Source organism: Sus scrofa, chromosome 1 (genome assembly GCF_054392235.1).
Source record: "Sus scrofa isolate SSC_HxYL_T2T_F1_AM1 chromosome 1, Sscrofa_HxYL_maternal_Yorkshire_Landrace_v2.0, whole genome shotgun sequence".
In the NCBI taxonomy this organism is placed as follows: domain Eukaryota; kingdom Metazoa; phylum Chordata; class Mammalia; order Artiodactyla; family Suidae; genus Sus; species Sus scrofa.
The window spans coordinates 91,004,612-91,031,386 of record NC_139383.1 but is presented as its reverse complement, the minus strand read 5'-3'; the positions used below and the strand labels follow the sequence as shown (position 1 = coordinate 91,031,386).

The 26,775-nt window shown below is 41.4% G+C and overlaps 1 protein-coding gene across 9 annotated transcripts in view; it reads right to left on the bottom strand.

Annotated features, from left to right (window-relative positions):
- The window catches only part of COL12A1 (collagen type XII alpha 1 chain), a 130,576-nt gene that overhangs the window by 38,833 nt on the left and 64,968 nt on the right, over positions 1-26,775 (bottom strand). For 8 of the 9 annotated variants that reach the window (XR_014808062.1, XM_021092360.2, XM_084964805.1 and 5 more), the window contains 18 exons: positions 26,570-26,699; positions 24,709-24,848; positions 24,355-24,487; positions 24,220-24,246; positions 23,737-23,879; positions 19,477-19,606; positions 18,356-18,492; positions 17,695-17,824; positions 16,349-16,491; positions 15,046-15,175; positions 14,057-14,199; positions 10,498-10,627; positions 7,868-7,987; positions 6,668-6,814; positions 4,293-4,409; positions 3,997-4,143; positions 3,160-3,234; positions 1,401-1,540 (listed from right to left, as the gene is read on the bottom strand). Coding sequence is in view for 7 of the 9 variants with exons in the window: in XM_021092360.2 (XP_020948019.1) it covers positions 1,401-1,540; positions 3,160-3,234; positions 3,997-4,143; positions 4,293-4,409; positions 6,668-6,814; positions 7,868-7,987; positions 10,498-10,627; positions 14,057-14,199; positions 15,046-15,175; positions 16,349-16,491; positions 17,695-17,824; positions 18,356-18,492; positions 19,477-19,606; positions 23,737-23,879; positions 24,220-24,246; positions 24,355-24,487; positions 24,709-24,848; positions 26,570-26,699 (2,262 nt within the window). In the remaining 2 variants the exon portion in view is untranslated. Of the gene's footprint in view, positions 1-1,400; positions 1,541-3,159; positions 3,235-3,996; positions 4,144-4,292; positions 4,410-6,667; positions 6,815-7,867; positions 7,988-10,497; positions 10,628-14,056; positions 14,200-15,045; positions 15,176-16,348; positions 16,492-17,694; positions 17,825-18,355; positions 18,916-19,476; positions 19,607-23,736; positions 23,880-24,219; positions 24,247-24,354; positions 24,488-24,669; positions 24,849-26,569; positions 26,700-26,775 lie in introns of those variants that run through there. The other variant, XR_014808068.1, reaches the window with a different exon arrangement.

Below are 26,775 nucleotides of genomic sequence, written 5' to 3'. Positions count from 1 at the left end.
GATATAAGCCTTCAGGAGTATGGGATGCCTAAAATGATCAAGGAAGCCACTCCCAAAAGCTGGAATTTGAAGTGGGTCTTCAAGGTTACAGAATCCAAGAAGTAGTGAATAACAGAGCCGCTGGCCCCAAGTGTTAAGAGTCTATGAGTATGTTAAGAGTGGAGAATTCTGAGCTTTAAAGGTAGCTCAGAGCTAAATGAGAAAGTAATCTTTGAGGTGTGTCATGGAAGGAAAAATTTTTCTAAGTTCCCACTCTAGGAAAACAAACTTGGAGAGATTCCAAAGCAAGATAACTGTGGTTATCCTTGTAGGAAAACAGATGAAATTTCCTTTGAGTCAACAAGGGCCACTCTTCTGGTCAGCCAATGTCATGACGGAAGGGGCAGCAGGGTTCCACATACACCCACTCCAGTCCCCATTCTCCACTGAATCTTCTGACTTACAGAGTATGACAATCACAATGCATTTAACTTCCTGACCATGAAGGGATCTTTCACGAAAATATATCATTGTCAGAAGTTTCAAGCAGGAAGTTAAGAGTCAGGATCTCCTAAATTCTCCAAGAGGAAAAACTTAGAGGTATGTTTATTTTTCTATTTATTTATCATTTACACCTTAAGTCCATCCCCAAAATACATGTGTAAAGAAAACAGATGGACATTTAGATTATTTCCATGTCTTGGCTATTGTGAATAGTGCTGCAATGAACATATGGGTGCATGTGTCTTTTTCAAGGAAAATTTTGTCTAGATATATGCCCAAGGGTGGATGACTGGGTCACTTCACTGTACAGTAGAAAATTGACAGAATACTGTAATGGAAAAAAATAAAAATCATTAAAAAATTAAAAAAAGAAAAGAAAATAGAAAATAACAAATTAAAACAGAGTTTATAGTGAAGACTTTCTTCTTAAAAAGTTTGAAGGTTCCACATATGAGTGATCTCATAGGATATTTGTCTTTGTCTGACTTACTTCAAAAATGATACAAAAGGACCGACAAAACAGAAAGAGACTCTGTTTCAAAAAAGATTTTGAAACCAATATCATGGTTACCAAGAGGGAAATGTGGGGTGGGAGGGATAAATTAGGGGGTTGGGATTGACATATTCACACTACTATATATAAAGCAGATAAGTAACAAAGACCTACTGTGTAACACAGGTGTTCTACTCAATACTGTATAATAAGCTAGATGGGAAAAATCTGAAAAAGAATGGATGCATGTGTCTGTATGTGTGTATACGTGTGTGTGTGTGTGTGTGTGTGTGTGTGTGTGTGTGTATTTGATTTGCTTTGCTCTATACCTGAAACTAACATAACATAGTAAGCCAATTACATTCCCATAAAATTAAAAAAAAAAAAAAGTTTGAAGGAAATAGCAAGATGAAACGACACTCACCTGAATTCCAGCAGGACTGATTTCATCAAAGGCCCCCACAGTATTGAAGATAAATTTTACCACTTTGTTAAAATTATCATCCCCGATACTCCAAGAGGCATCAGTCAAGAACACAATATCTGCCTTGGCCCCCTTGCATACTGGGGAGAAAGCACAGAAGCAGCCTCGATTTTCATAAATTCTTCAATTCAAGTGAAGTCATGTCACTGAGAAACCCCTGGCTACTACTCCAAGTGGAGTCCAGCAGCTCCAGCATTGCCTGGGAGCTTCACAGAAATGCAGAGTCCTGCCCCCCGCAACTTCCTTAGTGCAAATCAGCAGGAAAAGATGCCAGATGTCTCACACACATAATAATGTTTGAAAAATGTCCTCTAACTGGCCCTCAATTTCTGCTCTGGAATCACTCAATCTGCTTAGATCCACGTGCAAACAAAGCTCTCTCCTCATGGGATTCTTCAAGTAGCTTCAAACAGTAAATGAGGAGGGAATCAAAGGAAAAACAATGCACAGAAACTAAAAACAGTCATCAATGAGTCTGGAGATTCTGTCTATAATTACCAAAGATTTGGTGCAAATAAGCTGACTTTTTACTTTAAATTAGGCCACTAGAATCTGATGGAGGGAGGGGATGGATAAAATAAACATTTTTAATTTAAATCTTCACACTAAATTCTGAAAATAAAAATTTAACATCATTGTAGCCATAAAAACTGAACACACAAACTGTACAACACCAAGAATGAGCCCTAATGTAAATAAGGACTCTGGGTGATCAGGAGGCACTAATATAGGTTCACAGAGTATAACCAATGTCCCAATCTGGTGAAGGTGCTGAGAGGCGGTTGTGGGGGGGCGCTTGTATGGGACTTCTAGGTACTTGCAGCTCAATTTTGCTGTGAAGCGAAAACTGCTCTAAAAAATAAAGCCTACTAAGAAAAAAAAAAAGTAAATGTCTTTAAGCCAAAATGATTTACTGAATTCCTTTTAATAGTCTAGTTTAAAGAAACTCAGTACCATTTTATCCTATAACAATACACTTTTAACTTTTACTTTTACTAGTTTCATAAGTCTGATAAGGTCATAGCATTCTAGAGCCTTCGAAGATAAAAGAAAAATACTTTAAAAATCTGAAATGCTTTCAGTGAAATGCTGCAAACAGAATGTGGGCAAAGAAGAAGCCAATAGTTAATGAGCTGAAACTTAATTTGATGCAGCACTAAGCACCGCCCCAGATTACTGAGAAACTAGTCTTAATAGTTCAGTGTATGCCTTTTTACCAGTTCACTGCAAATGACAATTATGTCTCAGACTTTGGTGAATGGAAGTATTTTAGCTTTGTGGAACCCAGGGCCAGGAATTCAGCTCAGAAGCCAGAAATTCCAAAGCCAAGGGCTCCAGGGGTTATGATGCAAATTTAGCCCAAAAGGTTCCCGGTGCCTACTGATGCCAGCAGCCCACAGAAAGAAAGACCCACCACGTGACTGACTTATGTAAGGTATTAAGAGACGTTCAGCTACAAAACTGAGAAAACAGTTTGAAGAGCTGGAATGGTATATGACTGGTTTTATTCACACTACAATGTGCCTGGAGGGGCAGAAGAGCAAATTACTGCTAATCTTTTCCTTTAATCTAAAAAATCTTTGGCAGGAATTATAAATCAGAACTGCTCTCTATCAACTGTAAATTATGTATAGGCTGCATAAACAAGAAGGCTTTCAATCCCCATGGGCTGTGTGTACTGCCTGATCAGGGCACTCACCTTCACGGGCAGGTGGAATCGTTGGAGGTGGAGGAGGTGTGGGTGGCTCTGTAGGGGCTTCTGTTGGTTTTACAGCTAGAATTAAAAATAATAATTAGAGGCATTCCCATTGTGGCTCAGTGGCAGTGCATCCAACTAGTATCCATGAGGATGCAGGTTCAATCCATGGCCTTGCTCAGTGGGTCATAGATCCAGCATTCCGGTGAGCTGTGGTGTAGGTCCCAGAGGTAGCTCGGATCTGGTGTTGCTGTGGCTGTGGCCTGCAGCTGTAGCTCCAATTGACCCCTCGTCTGGGAACTTCCATATGCCACGGGTGCAACCCTAAAAAGCAAAATAATAATAATAATTAGAAAAACACAACATGTGCACATTTCATATCCCAGAAAGTAAACTATAAGAGCCATTTATTTCCTCAATAACAAATCAAGTCTCACTGGCACTGACATGCTGGGAATTCTATGTTGTCCAAATGTGGTACCACTGGTAGTCATTCAACACTGACTACAGCTGTGGGAAGTGAAGCCCAGATTCACAGGGAGAAGGTAAGATTGTCAGATCCAATCAAATGTCCCAGGGTCACTAATTCACCTTCTCATCCATCAGCCAGAGCCAGCTCTCCCTCCTTCAGTCTCTCCTTAAAATTCTGCCAACTGTTTTGGGGCAGCACAGATTTGCTGCAGATAAAGGTGCTGAACCAGACAGGCCTCAAGACCATGCCACCACGTCATCACTGCTGCTTGGAAGAAGAAGTGTCCACACAGGACTCACTCAGGTCTTCCCCAGTCACGGCAATTCTAAAGCGTTACAGAAACCCTTCCAGGTGATGCAAAAACTTACTAGTGTGCTCTTTGACAGAGACTCCGGGTCCTTCAAGATTTGGTGTCTGCACAAAGACAGTGACACCATAATCATTGTCTGGTGACAGGCCAGTAAAGCAGTGGCTGGTTTCTGATCCTCGCACTGTAATTTCCTGCCCTCTCGTTCCTGATTAGGGTGACAAAAGAAAATGCCATCATTGCCATTAATTGTATTTAAAGACATATAAATATATAATTTTATAAACATAACGAGGTCTTTACTGAAATTTAAAATGTTGCCACTCTGTGCTCCAGTTCATTTTTCTGGACACGTACCATCTGAAGGGCTTAGTTTCAGCCTGTAGGAAGTGGCTGCCCGATGAGCTGACCACCTGACACAGAAAGTGTCCCACCCAACCTGGTAAGTTTTCAGATCTGTCACATTCAAATACACTACAAAAGAAAGAAAGAGATTCACCTCATAAATAATGCAAAAAAGCATACTTTTAATCATAATGCAATTTTAAAATTTCCACCCTGGTTGAAAAAAATAATGTCTAAAGTTTCCCATTATAAAAAACATACATGAAACATACATGGAAACACGGTACAGCCAAAACAGACCTCCCTTTCTATCATGGATTTTCGAGGGAAGGAAATTCCACATTCAGGCAGACCTAGGCGATCCTGCAGACTCCATTCCAATAAAGCAAATATTGGTGCAATAAATCGAGCCCCACAACTATTTTGGTTTCCCAGTGCATATAAAAGTTATGTTTACACTATACTATAGTCTATTAAGGGCGAAATAGCACTATATCTAAAAAATCATGTTCATACTTTCATTAAAAAAAAAAAACTTTATTGGACTTCCCATTGTGGCTCATCAGGTTAAGACCCCACCTAGTATCCATGAGGATGTGAGTTCAATCCCTGGCCTCACTCAGTGGGTTAAAGATCCAGCGTTGCCATGAGCTGTGGTGTAGGTCACAGACATGGCTCAAATCCCGTGTTGCTGTGGCTGTGGCGTGGCTCAAATCCTGTGTTGCTGTGGCTGTGGCGTAGGCCAGCAGCTGCAGCTCTGATTCAACCCCTAGCCTGGGAACTTCCATATGCCACCAGGTACAGCCCTAAAAAGACCACACACACACACACACAAAAAAAAAAAAAAAAAAAGACAAAAAAAAAAAAACTTTATCGCTAAAAAAATGTTAACCATCATCTGAGACTTCAGCAAATTGCCATCTTTTTGCAATAGTAACATCAAGATCACTGATCTCAGATCACCATAACAAAATAATAACGAAACAATCTAAAATATTACAAGAACTATCAAACATGACACAGAGCACAGAGATATGAAGTGCGCAAATCCTGTTGGAAAAAATGGCACCAGCAGATTTGCTCCATGCCATGATGTCACAAACCGTCAATTTATAAAAAATGCAGCATTTGAGAAGTGCAATAAAGCCAAGTGCAATAAAATGAGGTCTGCCTGTAGGCCATCCTGACACTGTGAATGCCAAAGACATCTCAGGAAAAATAATTAGAAATGTTTCTAAAAGGCTATCTGCTAAATCCTTAAGCAGTTATTAAAGCACTTGGTGATAAAATCTCTCTGTTAGCTGAATCAGTCATCAGAGCATGGCTGTGAAAACTTTCAATTAGACCAATGCGTTTAGGTAATATATGTTTAACATCAAACATCAAGAAAAACCACATAGCATCCCAACTCTAACCTTACAGATTATTCATCAATGAAATCATAATTTCTATAATTTTTGTCTTTTAAAGCTCAATGTATTTTATATGAAATAAGCATATCTCATATATATATAGTGTACTTGATTATATTACCTAAGTATTTGTTTAGTTTGACACAAAAGAGTTACCTACTCAAGGCTGAGTAAACATGCATATGTTACAAAAGAAAATTAAAACTGACCTCATGAATGCAAATAGAGATTCTCATAGTAAGTTAAGTAAGTCAGAGAAAGACAAATACCATATGACAACACTTATATGTGGAATATAAAATATGGCACAAATGAACATACCTACAAAACAGAAACAGACTAATGGACATAGAGAACAGACTTATGGTTGCCAAGGGGAAGGGGAGAGGGGGTGGGATGGACGGGGAATTTGGGGTTAGTAGATGCAAACTATTACATTTAGAATGGATGAACAATGAGGTCCAACTGTACAGCACAGGGAACTATATCCAATCTCTTGGGACAGAACATGATGGAAGATAGTATAAAAAGGAACTGTATACATATGAATGACTGGGTCGCTTTGCTATACAGCAAAAATTGGCACAACATTGTAAATCAACTATACTTTAATAAAAAGTAAATAAAATGGGAGTTCCCATCGTGGCTCAGTAGTTAATGAACCCGATTAGTATCCATGAGGATGCAGGTTTGACCCCTGGCCTTGCTCAATGGGTTACTATGGCTATGGCACAGGCTGGCTGCTACAGCTCCAATTCAGCCCCTAGCCTGGGAACCTCCATATGCTGCAGGTGCGGCCCTAAAAAAACAAAAGACAAAAATAAATAAATAAATAGAATTTTTAAAAAATAAAAATGCACCTTTAAGAAGATCCACCCCAAAAAATACAAATTAAAAAATTAACAATTGAAACAGACTGACCTCAGAATTTATACTACACTTTTTCTTAAAACCAGGCAAAGCGAGGGGACTCACGTGTAGTGCCCTGGTCCGCCAGAGGGGCGCTGAGTCCAGAATCATACTGAGCATACACATTGACGTCATAGGTGGTGCTGGGGTTGAGATTGTGCAACGTGTATGATGTCACTTCTCCAACAAAGACTTCCATGGGCTCGTTGGAACCTTTAAAAACAATCACAAAAACACAAAGAAATATGCCATCCCTAGTCTGCAATTTTGCTTAAAATCAAATACCTTATCACAAACAGTCGTAGGAACAGCAGCCCTTCAGCACTTGCTCCCTATAAGGTGTGCTCTATAATGTGGTGCCTATAAGGCTGTGGGCAGAGACTGAATCCTCTTCCTGGCTATTTTCAAAGCCTGGCACACTGCCTAGAATGTAGCAGGCATGTAATTAACATTGCTTTAATGAATAAATCATCACACGGTCCACTACCCTAGATGCTCAAGCCTCGTCTCTAAGCTTCACTTTGCCAGCATAGTGCGCTATACATTCTAGGTGCCCACTTGACATTTATCTGTTGTAGTAAAGATTTAAGGACATCTATCTTGCACCCCATTCTATGCAGTGCAATTGCTGAAAGTCCTCCCCTTTTAAGTTCTTGCTCCATTTCTTTCACAGGCTCACATATCTGTCCTCTTGCCTTCTCTCCTTTATATTTTTCTAGTTCGCACCCTTCCTGGGTGCATAGAAGCTACCCCAACAAATTTAGTCCAAGAGTCTTTTTCTTCCATTTTGCTAAACATGTAGACAGAACATGGAAAGAAAGATGGCAAATAATTTAATAGAGGTGACATCCAAATTAATAGAGATGAATGTGTCAGTGGGAAGTTGCAAGCAAGCATGTCATAAACTAAAATACACATGTCCTAAATGGAATAATACCTTGATATGATGGGAAAAATACAGAAGTTTATATTGATTAAATATGCATTATTTCACAATCCTAAGAACATATCAGTTGTTTGAACACAAACAGCTTCAACTTGTGAGATTTTATGAACCAGGTCAAACATTTTAGTCATGAAAATTAATAGGAGTTGCATCTATACCAATGATCATTCTATTTCCAGAAACATTATCTCTGGTCAGAGAGGACCAGATGTAGTAACTAAATTATTAGGAGAATCTAATTGTGGGGATACCATAAAGAACACATTCATGCACAAATATCCCTCCAAAGCATTCCTACAATGATGAAGATGCTTCCTTACCCACTGGCTTGTACACAATTTTATATCCAAGGACTGGAGAGGGTGAAGGATCCCAGGACACCCTGAATCTCGTATACCACTCGTCAGAGATGTGTATGTTCTGAGGAGGAAGTAATCCCACTGAAAACAAACATTGGCACACATTACTGACCTTTTATTGACAAACCAGGAGAGCGTGGAACTTTATGAGCACTGACAGCGAAGCCCCATGAGAGCAAGTTAATAAAATCCCATAATGTCCTGCTCCAGGAAACAATGAAGAGGCATTGAAATGTTCCAAAGAGGGAATTCCCCTCATGGCTCAGCAGAAACGAACCCATCTAGGATCCAAGAGGACGTGGGTTTGATCTCTGGCCTCGCTCAGTGGGTTAAGGATCCGGAGTTGCAATAAGCTGTGGTGTAGGTTACAGATGCGGCTCAGATCCCTCATTGCTGTGGCTGTGGTGAAGGCCAGCAGCTGCTCCATACAACCCCTAGCCTGGGAACTTCCATATGCCACCAGTGCAGCCCTGAAAAAAAAAAAAAGAATGGTCCCAAAGAAAGCTTAGTAGCTTTCCAAATTCAAATGGTAAATCAAATGGACACAGGAAGTGGTGATTTCCAAAGCTGGTATGTTATACGATGCAGAATTATAGAAAATAAAAGAGACCTATACTATTTCTTTCTTTTTTTTTTTTTTTTTTTTTTTTTTTTTTTTTTTTTTTTTAGTGGCTGCATCCACAGCACACAGAAGTTCCTAGGCCAGGAACTGAATCTGAGGCATAGCTGCAACCTAGGATGACAATGCCAAATCCTTTAACCCACTGCCCTAGGCTGGGATAGAACCTACACCTCCCCGTGACCTGAGCCACTGCAGTTGGATTCTTAACCCACTGTGCCATAGCAGGAATTCCACCATTTTTTGCATGATTACAGATTGTTAGAGCCAACACGTTACCATGTAAGTAAGATATACTTTGCTCCAGACCACACAGCTCTAGCAGCTAAAGTGAGGTGCTCCTCCAGAGCTATTTTATCCTCTACAATACAACCTAGAGTAAATCCTCAGGCCTCCAGGGCAATGCTGTGAGAAAGCCGGTTAGTCAGCCACTGAGTGTAATTCACAGCATCACACAAATAAGGACTTCAACATCAAAAACTTTTTCACCAGAGACATCAGAAGTGGCTTTGGCCTTTTCTGAAAAATTCAAGATCTGGCAGAGATGTTTTATATATATTTTGATTAAGCTCAAAATTCTGAAATATGCCATTTCCTCCAGAAAAGTACCAAAATAGATTCTGTAACCTAAAAGTTAAAATGGGAAGCTGTTAAATTAAAATCATTTTGAGTCACTAGAGTCTCTGTTGGCTCCATTCTGCAGACAATAGGTGTTCATAAATGTGCAAATTCCTTGCCTAAAATACTCTGGTCCCACTTTTCTCTCAGGAGCTTTCAAATGTTGCCTCTCCCAAATCCTGTAAAGTCATCAAAACTGTTTAGGTATAGAAGGAGTTTGGGCAACTAAGTGTAGCAAGGAACATCACTAAGTGAAGTGGAAGAGTATTATCAGAGTTCCCACCATGGCTCAGCAGAAAAGAATATGACTAGCATCCATGAGGATTCAGGTTCAAACCCTGGTCTCACTCAGTGGGTTAAAGATCTGGCGTTGCTGCAAGCTGTGGTGTACACCAGTGGCTACAGCTCCAATTCAATCCCTAGCCTAGGAACCTCCATATGCCGCAGGTGCAGCCCTAAAAAGACCAAAATAAAAAAAGAGTATTATCAATACCTCCCAGCACAGGAACCTAAAAGGCCAAGGGCCCAGCCTGCCCTCATGCTCAACCAGGACTCTCAGCTGCAAACCAGAACTTCAGCAGGTCCAGGCCACATCTCAGACAGATTACAACAGTATCTCTGTCTGGGGGTGATACGCAGGCATGAGCCTTTTTAAAGTTTGTCGGGTGAATCCAGAAACCAAACTGGAGAACTCAAGATCTAAACCATAAGAAACTGTCACCCATGTAAGCTAGAAAAGGGGCCAGGACCTGGAAATTCTTGGTAAAATGACTTGGTACAATAGCTAAAATTTTTTTTAAAAAAAAGCTAAAGTTGTAAAGACAGAAGATGATTGCTAATTATCTTGCCTCTTTTTTATGGCTTAAGATTCAATGGCTGGGGTTCTCTTGTGGTGCAGCAGGTTAAGGATCCAGTGTTGTCATTGCAGCAGCTTAGGTCACTGTTGTGGCATGGGTTTGATCCCTGGCTCGGGAACTTCTGCATGCCATGGGTATAGCCAAAAAAGAAAAAAGAAAATATTCTACGGTGATGGGGTGGTTTTTGCTGATACCTAACTGACTGGGTTAACAGCTGTGGCCTTAACTGATATCACACAAACTAAAACATTATTCACAGACTGTGCAATGGTTTTCCAAAAAAAATAAAACTATCTAAAGCAAAGCAAAATATGTAGATTTTTGTCTCATTTTCCTTCTTTTAATGGACCTTTAAAAAATTAAAAACACATTCTATTCTGGTATCATTTTGACAAAATTCAAATATCTAATCAACTGTTAACACATTATTAGTGTCTGAGATGTATATGCTCGAACACTCCCCAATTTAAAGATTATTAAAGGTATAAGACATTTACCAGTTCTTCCATTTCCTGTCAAATGGCCTCCATCTCCATCTTCATAAACAGCAATAACAGTAATTTTATACGGGGTATCAGACTGCAGGGGCTGTAGTATTACATTATTTCTTCTGCCTGGGACTGTGGTCTGCAGGGGAAGTTAAATTACAGAGTTATCATCAGCTGGAGGACTTCCAGGTCAATGTTTCTTGGATTCCCACATAGAGTGGTGTTTTCCTCATGGTTTTTGTTGCGTGATGCCCATGGCAAGGCATACTGTCTATCCTGCTGCTGTGCAGCAAGGAGAATAGTTGTAAAATAGTTGTCAAATCCCCCATCAGCTACCACCCAGTCTTGTGGCTCAGCATCTTAGAAGGGAGCTGTGAGGATGAAAGGCAGTGGCTGGATGTTGCCTCTGCCCATGTAACTGAGCCCTGCTCCTCCCCTCCCCTCCCCATCCTGCTGTGTCTGCTTCACATGTTCCTTCAACAAATATGTATCCTGTGCCCACCATGGGAACATACTAGGGAGCAAAAATGGGCTTGGTTTCCATCCTCAAGAGCACTGACAGTTGGACTGATACTAATTAGGTGAGAAAGATGAAAAAGAGGGAATAGAAAACACATTCGATGGACTCTGTGAAGAGGAAATGACAGATCTCTCAATCTCTCTCCCAGCCCTGTGTTAACTTCTACAAACAACACTTAGGTGAGTGAACGCCAGATGGAATATACTCTGATACCAAATGGTGAATTCTGGGGAAACATATATTTTTTCTTTCTTTCTTTTTTTTTTTTTTTTTTTTTTTTTGCTTTTTAGGGCCACACCCATGGCATATGGAAGTTTCCAAGCAAGGGGTTGAATTGGAATTATAGCTGCTGACCTACACTACAGCCACAGCAACACAGGATCCAAGCCACATCTACGATTTACACCACAGCTCATGGCAACACCGGCTCTTTAATCCACTGAGCAAGGCCAGGGATCCAACCCACATCCTCATGGATACTACTCGGGTTCCTTACCACTGAGCCACAAGGGCAACTCCTGAAAAGTTACATTTTTAATGTTTTCAGAAAGTGTTGGGAAATGGCCTATTTGCCCATGGCAAGACTGAATAGACACTAAAGCCTGAGCCTCTCTGCTTTGGCAAACTAAATGTCGTAATACCACTTATCTCATTTTAATCAGAAACAGTAAATGGCAGTTATGTGAGTTTCTGATTAATTAAAACAAGGTCTTAAATTAAAGCTTAATATATCAAGTTCAAGTAGATAACATGTTTTATAATAGAGGGATAATGAGGAAGGAACAATCAAAGAGCCATGGGTGGCAAAATGGCTGCAAACCGCAGAACTGCCTTACAGCCAACATCCTGTATAATCTACCAACCTATCGCATCAATTAATCACTGAACTTTAACGAAAGTAGTGAGTTCCTCCATCCATAGCGGATGGATATGCAAATTGAGGGCTACAAGGAAGCTACAAGAAACCTGAATCTACTTCTAGAGTGATAAAATATGACACTCAAAAAGTTCAAGTCACAGGTCAGTCTCCCAAGGCAACAAAAATAAAAACAAAAATAAACCAATGGGACCTAATCAAACTGATAAGCTTTTGCACAGCAAAGGAAACCATAAAAAAAAAAAAAAAAAAAAAAAAAACAAAAAGACAACCTATGGAATGGGAGAAAATAGTTTCAAACAATGTAACTGACAGGGCTTAATCTCTAAAATATACAGTTTACACAACTCAATAGCAAAAAAACCAACAACCCAATTGAAAAATGGGGAAAAGACCTGAACAGACATTTCTCCAAAGAAGATACACAGATGGCAAACAAGCACATGAAAAAGTGCTCATCATCACTGATTATTAGAGAAAGGCAAATCAAAACTACTATGAGATACCACCTCACACCAGTCAGAATGGGCATCATTAACAAGTCAACAAATTACAAATGCCAGAGAGGGTGTGGAGAAAAGGGAACCTTCCTACACTGTTGGTGGGAATGTAAATTGATAACACCACTATGGAGAACAGTATGGAGGTACCTCATAAAATTAAATATAGAACTACTATATGACCTAGCAATCCCACTCTTGGGCATATATCCAGACAAAACTTGAAAAAGACACATGCACCCCTATGTTCATTGCAGCACTATTCACAATAGCCAAGACATGGAAACAACCTAAATGTCCATCAACAGATGAATGGATTAAGAAGATGTGCTACATATACACAATGGAATGCTATTCAGCCATAAAAAAGAACAAAACAATGCCATTTGCAGCAACATGAATGGAACTAGAGACTCTCATACTGAGTGAAATAAGTCAGAAAGAGAAAGACAAATACAATATCACTTATATCTGGAATATAATATACGGCACAAATGAACCTTTCCACAGAAAAGAAACTCATGGACTTATAGAACAAACGTGTGGTTGCCAAGGGGGAGGGGGAGGGAGTGGGATGGACTGGGAATCTGGGGTTAATAGACGTAAACTATTGCCTTTGCAGTGGATAAGCAATGAGACCCTACTGTATAACACAGGGAACTGTAGCTAATCACCTATGATGGAGCATGATGGAGGATAATGTGAGAAAAAGAATGTGTGTGTGTGTGTGTGTGTATATATATATATACATATATATATATATATATATATATATATAAAGAATGTATATGTATGTGTGTGACTAGGTCACTTTGCTATACAGTAGAAAATTGACAGAACACGGTAAACCAACTAAAATGGAAAAAATAAAAATCATTAAATAAAAAAATTTTCTTTTTTAAAGCTCGAAGTCAGTATGAAAGTATTTATCATCCCAAACAAAAGATGTTACATTCACAGAAAAGACAGCTTGATTAGCGCTGGAGCATTGAAGGGAGACCTTATGGAGGAATTATATTTACAGAAAGGTTCACATTTAGATACTTAACATCACTCAAATGTTAATTTAGGTAGCTTAGAAAAATAGATCTCATGTTTCACCAGACTCAGTTCTTATGGTATGTTTTGTGTGTGTGTCTTTTTAGAGCTACACCCACGGCTTTTGGAGGTTCCCAGGCTAGGGGTTAAATCGGAGCTGTAACCGCCGGCCTACACCACAGCCACAGCAACTCAGGATCAGAGCCACTTCTGTGACCTACACCACAGCTCACAGCAACACTAGATCATTAACCCACTGAGCGAGGCCAGAGATGGAACCTGCATCCTCATGGATACTAGTCGGATACTAGTTACCACTGAGCCACGATGGGAACTGCTCTTATGGTATAAATACGCATCTTTGAGATAAGACAATTTTCAAGCTGTCTTTAGAAAATAAATGAGCCCAAAGACACTGACTGTAGTTTGGGAAGTCACCCTAGGCACAAGCAGGTGGCCCCAATATCATCTCATATGTCAGAGACTATCATGTACGATGGGACTGTCACACAGTCCACACAGAATCAAGAATCCAACTGTCACTACAGCACTTCCTAAAGAGGACAGTGTACTCCCACCCTCCATCCAGGTAAAAGATTCCAAAAAGCTCAGACAAATGGGTGCCAGACTCACATATTCATCAATCGGATCACCGACAGTAGGGGAATAGATGATCCTGTACTGCTGCACTGGCCCATCTGCATGGTCCCAGGCTACCGAGAGACTGTTGGTTGTCTCCCCAAAGACTCTCAGGTTTCTTGGTCCACTTCGTGGCACTAGATAAATAAATACAGTACAGTTAGTGGCTGTCTGTGCTTGCGATGATGCGGAGGGGGGCAGGGGTATAAAAGGATGTACCCAGATATTTTACCACCCTCTGAGTTGCTCCCTCTCTTATGAGAAAATACACATCTATTTTTTTTTTTTTTTTTTTTTGCTTTTTTAGGGCCACACCTGCAGCATATGGAGGTTCCCAGGCTAAGGATCCAATCAGAGCTGCAGCTGCCGGCCTACACCACAACCACAGCAACGCGGGATCCAAGTCACATCTGCGACCTACACCACAGCTCCCGGCAATGCCAGATCCTTAACCCACTGAGCGATGCCAGGATAGAACCCCCATTGTCATGGATGCTAGTCGGGTTCGCTTCTGCTGAGCCACAAAAGGAATTCCCCATCTCTGATTTTGATATATCATAAACAGCAAAAAGTGCTGTCTTCAGAGCTACATGCTGAACTTTCAGGAACAAAGAGCTAAGGTGGAACCTGAAAGTACCGACTGGGAGAGAAAGGGATTCTTTTAATTATTGTAACCACCTCCTGTTTAATGAAATAGAGAGGCCTCGTCTTCCCCAAGTGCCCAGTTGGTGAAAAGACCCACCACAGGGCAGAAGAAGGGAAGAAGCCCCTCCTGAACTCAGGGCCCAGGTGAAAAAATGGCTGATGGCATTCACTCAGCTCAGAGGGCAGTCACAGACCAAGGTGCCCTCCTGAACATGCAGGTGGGGCCCTGGGGCCTCCCCTCACCTGTGCAGGTGGAGGCAGTTCCCACACCCCTCACTCCCCACCCCCCTCCCAGCCCCCTGCCAAGGAAGTGGGTGGAGAAAGGGTTTCTGCCTCACATGTTCGTCCCTGGGCAGGGCTGGGATCACCCTCCCCATCCGCGTAGAGGGCCACGATGTTCACAGAATAGGGGGTGTCCGGAACCAGCCGTTCCAAGGTCACCATGCGGGTGTTTCCTGGCACCACAATCTGGAGGGAAGGACAAGCCAAATTCTGCCTAACGACAACCCACTCTTTTCACGAGTTGTCTATCAGTCAGCACAATAACGGTTACAATAAAAGGCTGAGCCCAGACACAGGAAGCCAATTTCCATGCTACCTCATGAGGTCTGCCCAAGCCACAGAGCTAGATGCAATTTATCCTCAGAAATTCCCTCTCCAAAAAAAGTGAGTTCATACTTGACCCTTAGTAACTTTTGTCTCCCATGGATGCTCACTATAAAGGTTCTCCAATACAACATCCAGGACTCAAGGGAGTTACCCCAAAGCACCCCAAAGTTTAATTACACATTGAGGAGAGACCCCCACACTTGTGGGGAGAGATTTTCTATTGAAATAGAGAGCTATTCCATGCAATGGATAGGGCAGTGTTGTCTGAATGCGTTCCTACCACCCAGAGGGACTTGCAAATTGGGACTCTTATACAACACATCTACTGCTCATCAGGTGTTTATCTTGGCTCATCATCATTGTTTATTGTGTAAAGACTTGTGTATTAAATGAGTGTATATATGTACCTTCCCATAGGTGTTCTGATATTATCTCTAGTCAGATCAATAAGTTCTGAACTCTACATTATTCATATATTTAAAAAGCTGCATAGTACTATGAATTGAAGATGAGTTATTTTTAAGAGCCCAGGAAGGCAAACATTAAGATATTTTCATAAAAAAGTCCATATTGACAAGGTCTAGCAATGATTTGCATGAACTCCTAGAATTAATTTGCATTTTCCCAAAATTCATTTTTGCTAATGAACTATACAGTTAATAATTTGCGTTAATTCATCAACAGCACTCTTTTTTTTTTTTTTTTCTTTTTTAGCTGCACTTGCAGCATATGGAAGTTCCCAAGCCAGGGATGGAATCCAAACAGCAGTCATAGATATGGCAATACCAGATCTTTAACCCACTGCACCACAGAGGGAACCCCAAAACCACTCATCTAAGCATTACACACGGGCACATTTGGGGCTTGCATTCTCACGGGAAACAAACATGAAACTAAGGTCATCTGCAAATGACATTTCCAGGAGACCTAGGGCCACATCAACAAATGCCCTACTGCTCTGAGCAGCAGCTACAGCAGGAAGCACAGTGAAAGCTAACCCACTCTAACCACTAAGATGATAGTGTCACTTACAGACTCTGAGGGTCGAGTGCCGGCCTGGGGAGAATACACAAGGCGATACTGCTGCACGGGCCCTGGCGCTGGGTCCCAGCGGACGTCCAGGCTGTTTGGCGTTGGATTGTACACTTGGATGTTTGTTGCCACCCCTCTTACCACTGAGGAAAGAAAAGCCAACACTTATTTCTGACATCTATTTATATACATTGAGCTTTGGTGATCACTCTTCCAGAACTTCCACTCTGCCATAAGATAAAACACTGTTCTCCTCCAACTTCCAAATTATCTATACCCAAAAGCTGAATAAAACTCTCCAAATCCAAATTCAATTAAAGTTAGCCAACTTGGCCTTGGTCTATATGTAAGCAAAAGTTGTTGCCGATAAAAACAAGCTAGTCAACAAAGTAGAACTTGGTTGGCCACAAAAGAGCAAGGGACAAGGGACAAGAAACCAGAAAAGAAGCTTCAGTTTTCCAATATAGGTAATGGAGAAAGAGAGGATCTTATATGTAAGTGAAAACTGACAACCACAATGAAGCCTGTCTGATTCCCTCAGCTACCTTCACCCCCTCATTCCTTCTCATTCGACAAATAGATACCGAATGTCTTCTGTGATTAAAAGAAAAGGCAAAAAAGGAGGGAGAAAGAAAACACACGCTCAGTTCTAAATTAATTGCCCCAATAGGGACTTAGAAACACATGCAAAATAAATCCATGTACCAAACCCAGACTCTTGGTTCAGCCAATAACATTAGCTTTCTAGACCACTTATCTTTTGCCAAAAGTCATCCATACTTGCTCTCTTTTAGCCATCAGCAAGTATATTCTTAAAGCCAAAGAAGTATTTATAGATAAGCACCAAAGCTTTTAAGCAAGACTATAAAGACTTGTAAAACCACCATAAATGCAGTTCTCAAGATGTTAATGGCAAATGAGAGCGTACAGATTTTCAACACCAAAAAGCACGTTATCAGCAAACCAGAGAAATGTGCGATCTGGTAACATGAGGACAGACTTCAACAACTGATACTCTGAAAGCCAATTACAAAACACTGCTTCACACAAACTTATGAAGCACAAAGTAAAGCTCATGAATTTTTGCCAAAAAAAGAGGACACTGATGACTGATGAACACTGATGAACATTTATAAATCCCAAAATTATCATTTCAAAAGAAGAATGCCATTATAAATATTTTTGTCATATACTAAAATATTAACGGTTGGTGGTACTAGGGAGGTAAACTGTGGGTAATTTTTATGTTTTTAGTCTCTCAGGACTTTTCCAGATTTTCTTTAATGGGCCCATATGTCCTTTATACTGAAAAGTGAAGAAGCTACACTTTTATGCTTCTTACTTACACGTCCTGCCAGTATCTGATGTGCGTCCTCCATCACCTTCCGAATAAACGGGAACTACTGTAATGGTGTATGGGGTATCCGGCTGCAGGTTCCTAAGAATGGCATAATTGGTATTCCCAGGGATTGGTACCTAAAAAGTTTAATAAAATATAAAGTACTTGATTGAAGAACTTGGAAAGGAAATACTTCGAACAATATGATACTCAAAATCAAGTCAAGAAGCCAGTTCTGTAACACTGGATGGAAAGACGTGCTCCCATTTGAACTGTTATAAGAGTTTATGGAGACTTCTCTGGGGGTTCCTGCTGTGGCTCAGCAGTAACGAACCCAACTAGGATCTGCAGCTCCAATTCAACCCCTAGCCTGGGAATCTCCATATGCCGCAGGTGCACCCCTAAAAAGACAGAGAAAAAAAAAAGACTTCTCTACACCCCCCAGGCTCCCTCGTTAGAACTTTCTGGAATGACTATTTCCCCCAACCCCACTCCCCCCCAGTTACCCAGACCCTAAGGGCATCAACCTCCTCCCCTCTGTCAAGTTCACTAAATGAATATGAACTTCTTCTGCACTAAAGTAAACCAGTTAAATCTTCAGCTCTGCTTGGCAATCTTTCAGCTGCAGAAGGAAACAAACATGTATTTGTCCTACAGGAAATAATTACCATTTCCTCTGGACCGCCTGCCATCGCATAGAAGAGCTTGTACTGGCGAGGACTGCCCTCTGCATGGTCCCAGCGAACGTTCAAAGTGCTGGTGGAAGGGTCATACACTCTGAGGTTCCTCACAGTATTCAAGGGTTCTAGAATGCACAGGAAGTACATCACAGAGAGGTCCTAACAGTCAAGCACACGCAGAGCACAGGCTTGCTGATACCTCCCAGGAACCCTAGGACACAGCAGGCTCCCTCCAGTAGGCACCCACAAATGTCTGTTGATATGAGTACATGTGCATCCAGAGTTGAAACATCTGTGATCATCTGGTCCATGTCTCATCTCCCCACAGGGTATTTTCACCCCAGAGAGTTTTTGGTTTGTTCTATCCTAGAAAGAAATCAAAGTCTTTCTCTACAAACATAGGTAACTCCAAGTAGGGATCTTAAAAACAATTATTATAATTATTATTATTGTTGTTGTTGTTGTTGTTGTTATTATTATTATTATTATTATTATTGCTTTTTAGGGCCACACCCATGGAAGTTCCAAGGCTAGGAGTCGAATCAGAGCTACAGCTACTGGCCTACACCACAGCCACAGCAATGCCAGATCTGAGCCGAGTCTATGACCTACACCACACCTCATGGGAACTCTGGATCCTTAACCCACTGAGTGAAGCCAGAGATTGAACCCACATCCTCATGGATACTAGTGGGATTCTGTTTGGCTGAGCCACAACAGGAACTCCAATTAAGATTGTTATTAATATGCACTGTAAGAAATCAGCAAAACTCGTCGCCCCAGGGTTTCCAGGGAATGCTGGGATTCCATCCACCTGATGGTGGTTTAAAAAGCTGCTGGGGGAGTTCCTATTGTGGCTCAGTGGAAAAGAATCTGACTCAAATCCATGAGGATGCAGGTTCGATCCCTGGCCCTGCTCGGTGGGTTAAGGATCTGGCATTGCCATGCAGAAGCAGTTCAGATCCCGCATTGCTGTGGTGTAGGCTGGCAGCTACAGCTCTGATTCAACTCCTAGCCTGAGAACCTCTATATGCCATGAGTGCAGCCCTAAAAAAAAAAAAAGACAAAAATAAATAAATAAATGGCCACTGAAGTCTGGGTTCACTTACTGGTCTTGCCTCTTCCAGTCATGCGGCCGCCTTCCCCATCAGGATACAGTGAGGACACCGTGATTGTGTAAGGTGTGTCGGGCTTCAGCTTCTGCAGGAGCACACTGTTCTGTCGTCCTCCCACCGTGGTCTGGAGGAAGACAGGGATAAGTGTCAGCGTTGCTCTCTCCATCGCACTCATCTGTTAGAAAAAAATCCCTTTCTACAGGGGAACTGATGGAGACTTCTGCCAAGATCTGGAAACATGGCCTACAGTGAAAGTTTGAACTCTATCATAGGGTATAGTTTTAAATGTGAAATATGCACCTTAAATCATAAAAAAGGATTCTAAGCCTTAAACTGGTGATCTTAACAAGATATTTCAACTTGCGAGCCGCCAGCACTGCCAAATTTCATCCAAAACACATTTCACAGACTTCTTCCCCTCAAAGGCATTAATCATAAGTGAACTGCAAAGGAACTTGAAGATAGGAAAGAATTGCATAATAGTGGAGGCTCCACACCATTTGGTATTATTCTTACCTTTTTACAGATGTTTCTTATTTGCTTTAGAAACACATTAAAATGATTCAGCACAGGAGTTCCTGTTGTGGCACAGCAGAAATGAATCTGACTAGGAACCATGAGGTTGTGGGTTTGATCCCTGGCCTCGATCAGTGGGTTAAAGATCTGGTGTTGCTGTGAGCTGTGGTGTAGGTCCTGTTACTGTGGCTGTGACACAGGCCAGCAGCTACAGCTCTGATTCGACCCCTAGCCTGGGAACCTCCATATGCCACAGGTGCGGCCCTAAAAAGAAAAAAAAAATTATTCTGCACAAGATCTAAAGCTTTGGGTTTTCCCCTTCAAAAACTGCACTCTAATAGCATCAGCTGTTTGAACCCTGGGACCAGATGCTCTGCCAGGCCACAGGCCAGGTCTCCCAGTCACCCCCATGACTCCAGTCTAATGATATAAAGTCTTTTCAATATCCTCTAATTACAGAATTCGAAGGTTTTATTCATCGCTCAAGGCCATCTAGCTATCTTTTTGAAAGAAAATGTGTATGATTTGTCAGCAGTTTATTTAAGTCAGATGTTTATGCCATGCTAATGAAAATCACATGAAAACAGCCTGCTGCCCACAACAAAGGCACGTGTGGATGGCTGGAGGTACTTCCAGATGCTTCCACTTAGCACCAACTCAAGCCGCCTGAGTTTCAGAGGAAACCTCACTGCACCACTGTCCTCATCCTCTATAGGAACAAACCGAATGACAGCGGCTAGTTTTAACCAACTTAGTGTTTAAGGTTATGAGAGAAAAGTAGCAAAAGCAATATAAGACATTTGCTACTTGACAACTGTGAAAGAATCCTCTTAGTAGAATTCACCTTCGGGTGGAAGCAGAAGGATGGGTGCCTACTTCTCCCTCCCAAATCTCCAAAATAACTCTACCATCAGCAACCCATTACTTTATTTCATGGTCAAGCATTAAAACGCAAATATCCCTAGGAATAACAAACCTTAAGGGATTATCAAATAACACTTCACAGAGAATAAATTGATGAGACTCCTCCTAATTTAAACAGCTGAGAGATGGTAAGGGAGACCCAGAGCAGCGGTTGGAGGGTCAGCGTCACCAAGAACAGAAATGCCAGGGACAAGATTTGCTTCAATCAGGCCTGACACAGATGAAAGTTCTGTTTCTTCCATTCAAATAGCATTCCATCCTAGGTCCCTGGTTAGCCTAGCAGTTAAGAATCCAGTGTGGTTACTGCTGTGGCTCAGGTCACTGCTATGGCGCAGGTTCAATCCCTGGTCAGGAAACTTCCATATGTCCCAGGCACAACCAAAAAAAAAAAAATCATTCCATCAAATGCGTCTTATTAAAATAAAAACTGGAGTTCCCATCGCAGCTCAGCAGAAACAAATCTGACCAGCATCCATGAGGATATAGATTCGATCCCTGGCCTGGCTCAGTGGGTTAAGGATCTAGCGTTGCTGTGGCTGTGGTGTAGACCAGCAGCTGTAGCTCTGATTTGACCCCTAGCCTGGGAGCCTCCATATGCCACTGGTGCGGCCCTAAAATAAAAAAAGGCCAAAAAATAAATAAAAGCCAGTTCACTAATCCTATTGATGAGAACGCCACCCTTGTGACCTAATCACCTCCCAAAGGCTTCATCTCCATATATTATCACATTAAGGGTTAGCTTTCAACCCTGAATTCTGAGAAGACACAAACAGCCAGTTTACACCAGGTGATATTACAAAATTATTATTAAGGTTTCTAAGGTGTGTGGTTACATACACATATATAATAGAATTCTATCTCTTCAACATGATCTGAAGTCATGCAGAATTAATTTTAAAGGAATTCATTGGGAATCAAATGAAACGGAATTAGCCAATGTTAATTGTTAGAAACTAAGTAACAGAGGGTTATAGTTCTGTTCTCTACTATTGCGTATGTTTGAAAAATTAAATTAAAAAATTAACAAAAATAAATAGGTAGAAGTGAGTTGATTACAGTTGGTATTTAGTTTATAACTGATAAAGGAGGAAAAGGTAGAATTTATCTAAGTTACTTTTTTTTTTCTCAAAACAAATTACCGTCTGTTCAGGGAGTTCCTGTTGTGGCTCAGCGGGTACGAATCTGACTAGCATCCATTAGGACACAGGTACAATCCCTGGCCTGGCTCAATGGGTTAAGGATCTGGCATTGCCCTGAGCTATGGTGTAGGTCACAGACGCAGCTTGCATCCTGTGTTGCTGTGGCTGCGTCATAGGCTGGCAGCTGCAGCTCCAATTCAACCCCAAGCCTGGGAACCACTGTATGCTACAGGTGCGGTCCTAAAACCAATTCTCAATCGAAGCAGACCACTTAAGTCTAGTCCTGTGGAAACCATCACAGAGCAGCTCACAAGTCACACGGGGACTGGAGGGGTCTATGACTCCAACAAACACACTTCCCATTCAGGTCAGAGACCTTCAATCCCTGCCAGCATCTACCTCTGCTAACACCCCTGAACTGGGAAGAGAGACAACTCATTTGCTGGGGCTCAGAGAGTCAGATGATTAAGAGTGAACACCTAATCTGTCTCTGAGGCTGTGTGATGAAATAATACAAAACATTGACAAAATACCAGCCCTCAAAAAAGGTATCTGGAGGAAAGTACGACCCTATCTGTGTAAAAATCATAGTGCTTCCTGACCCAGGGTAACGTGTGCAGTTCTAGTTTCATAAAACAAAAATGGAGAAGGTTCAAAGACAGACAACTCCTGTCAGCAAGGTGAATGGACAAGGGCTCTATTAAATAAGGGAAATCTGGAGTTCCTGTTATGGCTCAGCGATAATGAACCCAACTGGTATCCAAGAGGATGTGGGTTCAATCCCTGGACCCTCTCAGTGGTCAAGGATCCAGCCAGCGTTGCTGTGGCTGTGGTGTAGGCCAGCAGCTGAAGCTCTGATTTGACCCCTAGCCTGGGGATTTCCACATGCCGCAGGTGCAGCTCTAAAAAAAAAGACAAAAAATAAAATAAGGAAACTCTGGGAAGATAAGGAAGATTAAAAACTAAGTTTGCAGCCCTACAATCTTTCTCGAGAACATCCCCTCAGATAAACAATGCTAAATAATATGAAATGGAGGAATAGGTGCCTGGATCTCGAAACATCAGATCTAGAGGATAACTTATGACAAGAAAAAAAAAAGAAAAATTAGAATAATGGCAGTCCAGCAAATTTTCAATACTTGATCAAGTTAGAGAGATCTGGATTGAAAATATAAATAGATTCAAACATCTAAATATCTTCATGGATAGTCTTCAAGGAAAACACGAATGCCTTGAGACACATCAGGGATGAGGCCAATTAATCCCATCCAGCACAGTAAATTTTGCAATTCTCCCAACAGTGTGACTAACCAAACACTGGCTCCCCTCACTGGGAGGGAGAGGAGTCTGAGGAGGAAAAGGTAGAATTTATCCAAGTTACTTTTTTTTTTTCTCAAAACAAATTACCGTCTGTTCAGGGAGTTCCTGTTGTGGCTCAGCGGGTACGAATCTGACTAGCATCCATTAGGACACAGGTACAATCCCTGGCCTGGCTCAATGGGTTAAGGATCTGGCATTGCCCTGAGCTATAGTGGTCACAGACGCAGCTCGGATCCTGTGTTGCTGTGGCTGCGTCGTAGGCTGGCAGCTGCAGCTCCAATTCAACCCCAAGCCTGGGAACCACTGTATGCTACAGGTGCGGTCCTAAAAAGACAAAAAAGAAAAAAAAAATTACCGTCTGTTCATTGCCTTCCCCTGTTGAAGGCTGATAGGTGATTCGGTACTTCTGCACGCGACCACTAGCAGGATCCCACTTAACAGTCAAGCTGTTGGATGTTGCATTATACACCTGAAGGTTTCGTGGGCCACTTTTGGGAGCTGAAAAAAGATTGTTGAGAAACAGAGTGAACAAACTGAACCAGGTCTCCCCTCAAATACATACTGCTCCCAAGGAAATCAAAAGAACTGTCTATTTCTGGGCTTATAACTAAATGGACCCCACGATAAAAGATGGTTGTTGAATCTCAAGTGACTCCTTAACCAACAGTAGAAAAGAGCAAAGCGTTTCAAGAAAGACCTCTTTTAAAGAGGTCCCAATCAACATCTTATGGTTTAAAAGCAGAAGGCCTATTTGCAGTGAATTTTGTTGTATTATTCATTCATTCATTCATTCACTCCTTCTTTGGTCATTCATACAGTCAGCAAATTAGATTCTTACCTTGTGTTGTTAAGGGTATCAAACGCACTAAAAAAAAAAAAAAACAGATTTCAGGGAAATATTACTAATACAGCTCTGGCTCTATTTTTTAATTAATTTAAAAATAAGAATGTTCTCCTGAAAGCCAAAACCTACGTGTGCGCTCGCTGCCAATCAGATCATCACTTTCTGACTCATCAGGGTAGATGGCAGTCACAGACACTTCATAGAGAGTGTTCGGGTTCAGGTTTTCAAACACCAAAGTATTCTCATCTCCATTCAGGATGGTCTTAGGAAAAAACGACAAACGATAAACACAGGATTAAGTCACCACATATGCCATACGCTAAGTGGCCCTCAGCTGACATCATTTAGCCAGATGTTCCTCCTGCTCTGATGCATAACATGAGCTCAAATGTCACTAATAGGAAAGGATGTCTTCTGGGCAACAGAGGGTCCCTATAATGAAACAGGATCTAAAAAAAAGAAGAAGAAAAGAGTTAGCACCACCTCCATCTTATCTGTGCTTCCAGAAGGTGCCCAGGTGATTCTGTAGAGCGATACATCGGAAGCTCCATGATCCCAAGTGCCTCTGAAACTCTCTGGCGTTACTTCAGAGATCCATAGGTTTGTTGGAGCTGGCACAGTGCCTGTTATGAGAAAAGGCAGAACTAAGTTTTTGGATGTGATCTACAAATAATGTAATAGAACTGCCTTGTTTTATTTTAATGAACACTTGGAAACTGACTGACAATATTACTGACAACCAAGTGGCCCACCACTTTAGTTCACTTGAAAGTAAATACAGACAGGGAGGAGTTGGAGTTCCCGTCGTGGCTCAGTGGTAACAAATCAGACTAGTATCCAGGAGGATGAGGGTTCGATCCCTGGCCTCACTCAGTGGATTAAGGATAGGGTGTTGCTGTCGCTGTGGTGTAGGCCAGCAGCTGCAGCTCTGATTCGACCCCTAGCCTGGGAACTTCCATCTGCCACGGGTTCAACCCAAAAAAGGAAAAAAAAAAAAACCCAAAGACAATGATGATGGGTTAAATACTACAGAAGGACCATGAGAGGGAGAGAAAGGGACATCCTTTAAAGCAGGTTCAGAATGGAGCAGGGCTGGCCGGGCCCAGGCAGGTGCCCTGTACCCTCCACTTCCTACTGTGGGAGTCTTCCTCTCCTCTGAGCAGCTCCCACCTCACCTTCCTTATATGCTCCTATGTATTGTTACTTTTTATCTCCACAGTGAAATACTACCTAGGGCAAAGATCATCATCCTTTGTTAGCCCTGAGAACATTTTACATACAGTACAATCAGATCTCAAAAAACAATGACAACTTAATGCATGCTTTCCAGAGAAAATGTCCAACATACATGAAGAATACACTTTCTCCCACCCCCTAAACACACACACACACACACACACACACACACACACACACACACACACCACAGTTAAGTATCCAGAAGATGAATTAGTGACAGAGGCTGGTAGAATAACAGGATAGAAATTATCAGGAAAAGAATGGGCATAAATTCAGAATAGATAAGCAATGAGATTCTGCTGTATAGCACTGGGACCTATATCTAGTCACTTATGATGGAGCATGATGGAGGATAGTGTGAGAAAAATAATGTTTGTATGTATGTGTGACTGGGTCTTTTTGCTATACAGTAAAAAATTAACAGAACACTGTAAACCAGCTATAATGGAAAAATAAAAATCATTTTTTAAAAAAGAATGTGCATAGAGATAGAAAATAGGAAGAAAATAAGTGGAAAACAATCTATGAACACAGATATCATTAAATACTGACAAAAATAACATTAAGAAATGTACAGAGAACTATACTCAATATTTTCTATTAGTATACAAGGGTAAAGAATCCGAAAAGGAGTGTGTGTATATATACATATATACACATTTGCATATGTATGTATAACTGAATCACTTTACTACATACCTGAAACTAACCAATGTTATAGATCAACTATACTTCAATAAAAAAAAAAAATTAAAGAAATGGAGGAGTTCCCATTGTGGTGCAGTGGAAATGAATCTGACTAGGAACCATGAGGTTGCAGGTTCAATCCCTCCCCTCACTCAGTGGGTCAAGGATCCGGCATCGAGTGCGCTGTGGTGTAGGTTGCAGATGCGGCTTGGATCTGGCATGGCTGTGGCTGTGGCTGTGGTGGGCAGCTATAGCTCCGATTCCACCCCTAGCCTGGGAACCTCCATATGCCACAAGTGCAGCCATAAAAAGACCAAAAAAAGAAAAAGAAAAAAGAAATGAAAATAGCCCAGTTAGTCCAGGGACACATGCACATGGTGCTATTTCCAGTCATCAATAAAGCAGAAGCACAACTCACGGGTGGTGTCTTGAGCAGTCACAGGGGGAGACTCCCCTTCATCATACACAGCAGAAACGCTGACAGTGTACAGGGTTTGCGAGAAGAGGTCTTTGAGAGGCGTACTGGTCTGTGACCTGTCCACCTCTACCTACAATAAAGCAGTGGAACTCTTTTTACAAAGTTTATTTTTGTATGTTGTTTGCTATATTTGCTCTGTCTCTCAA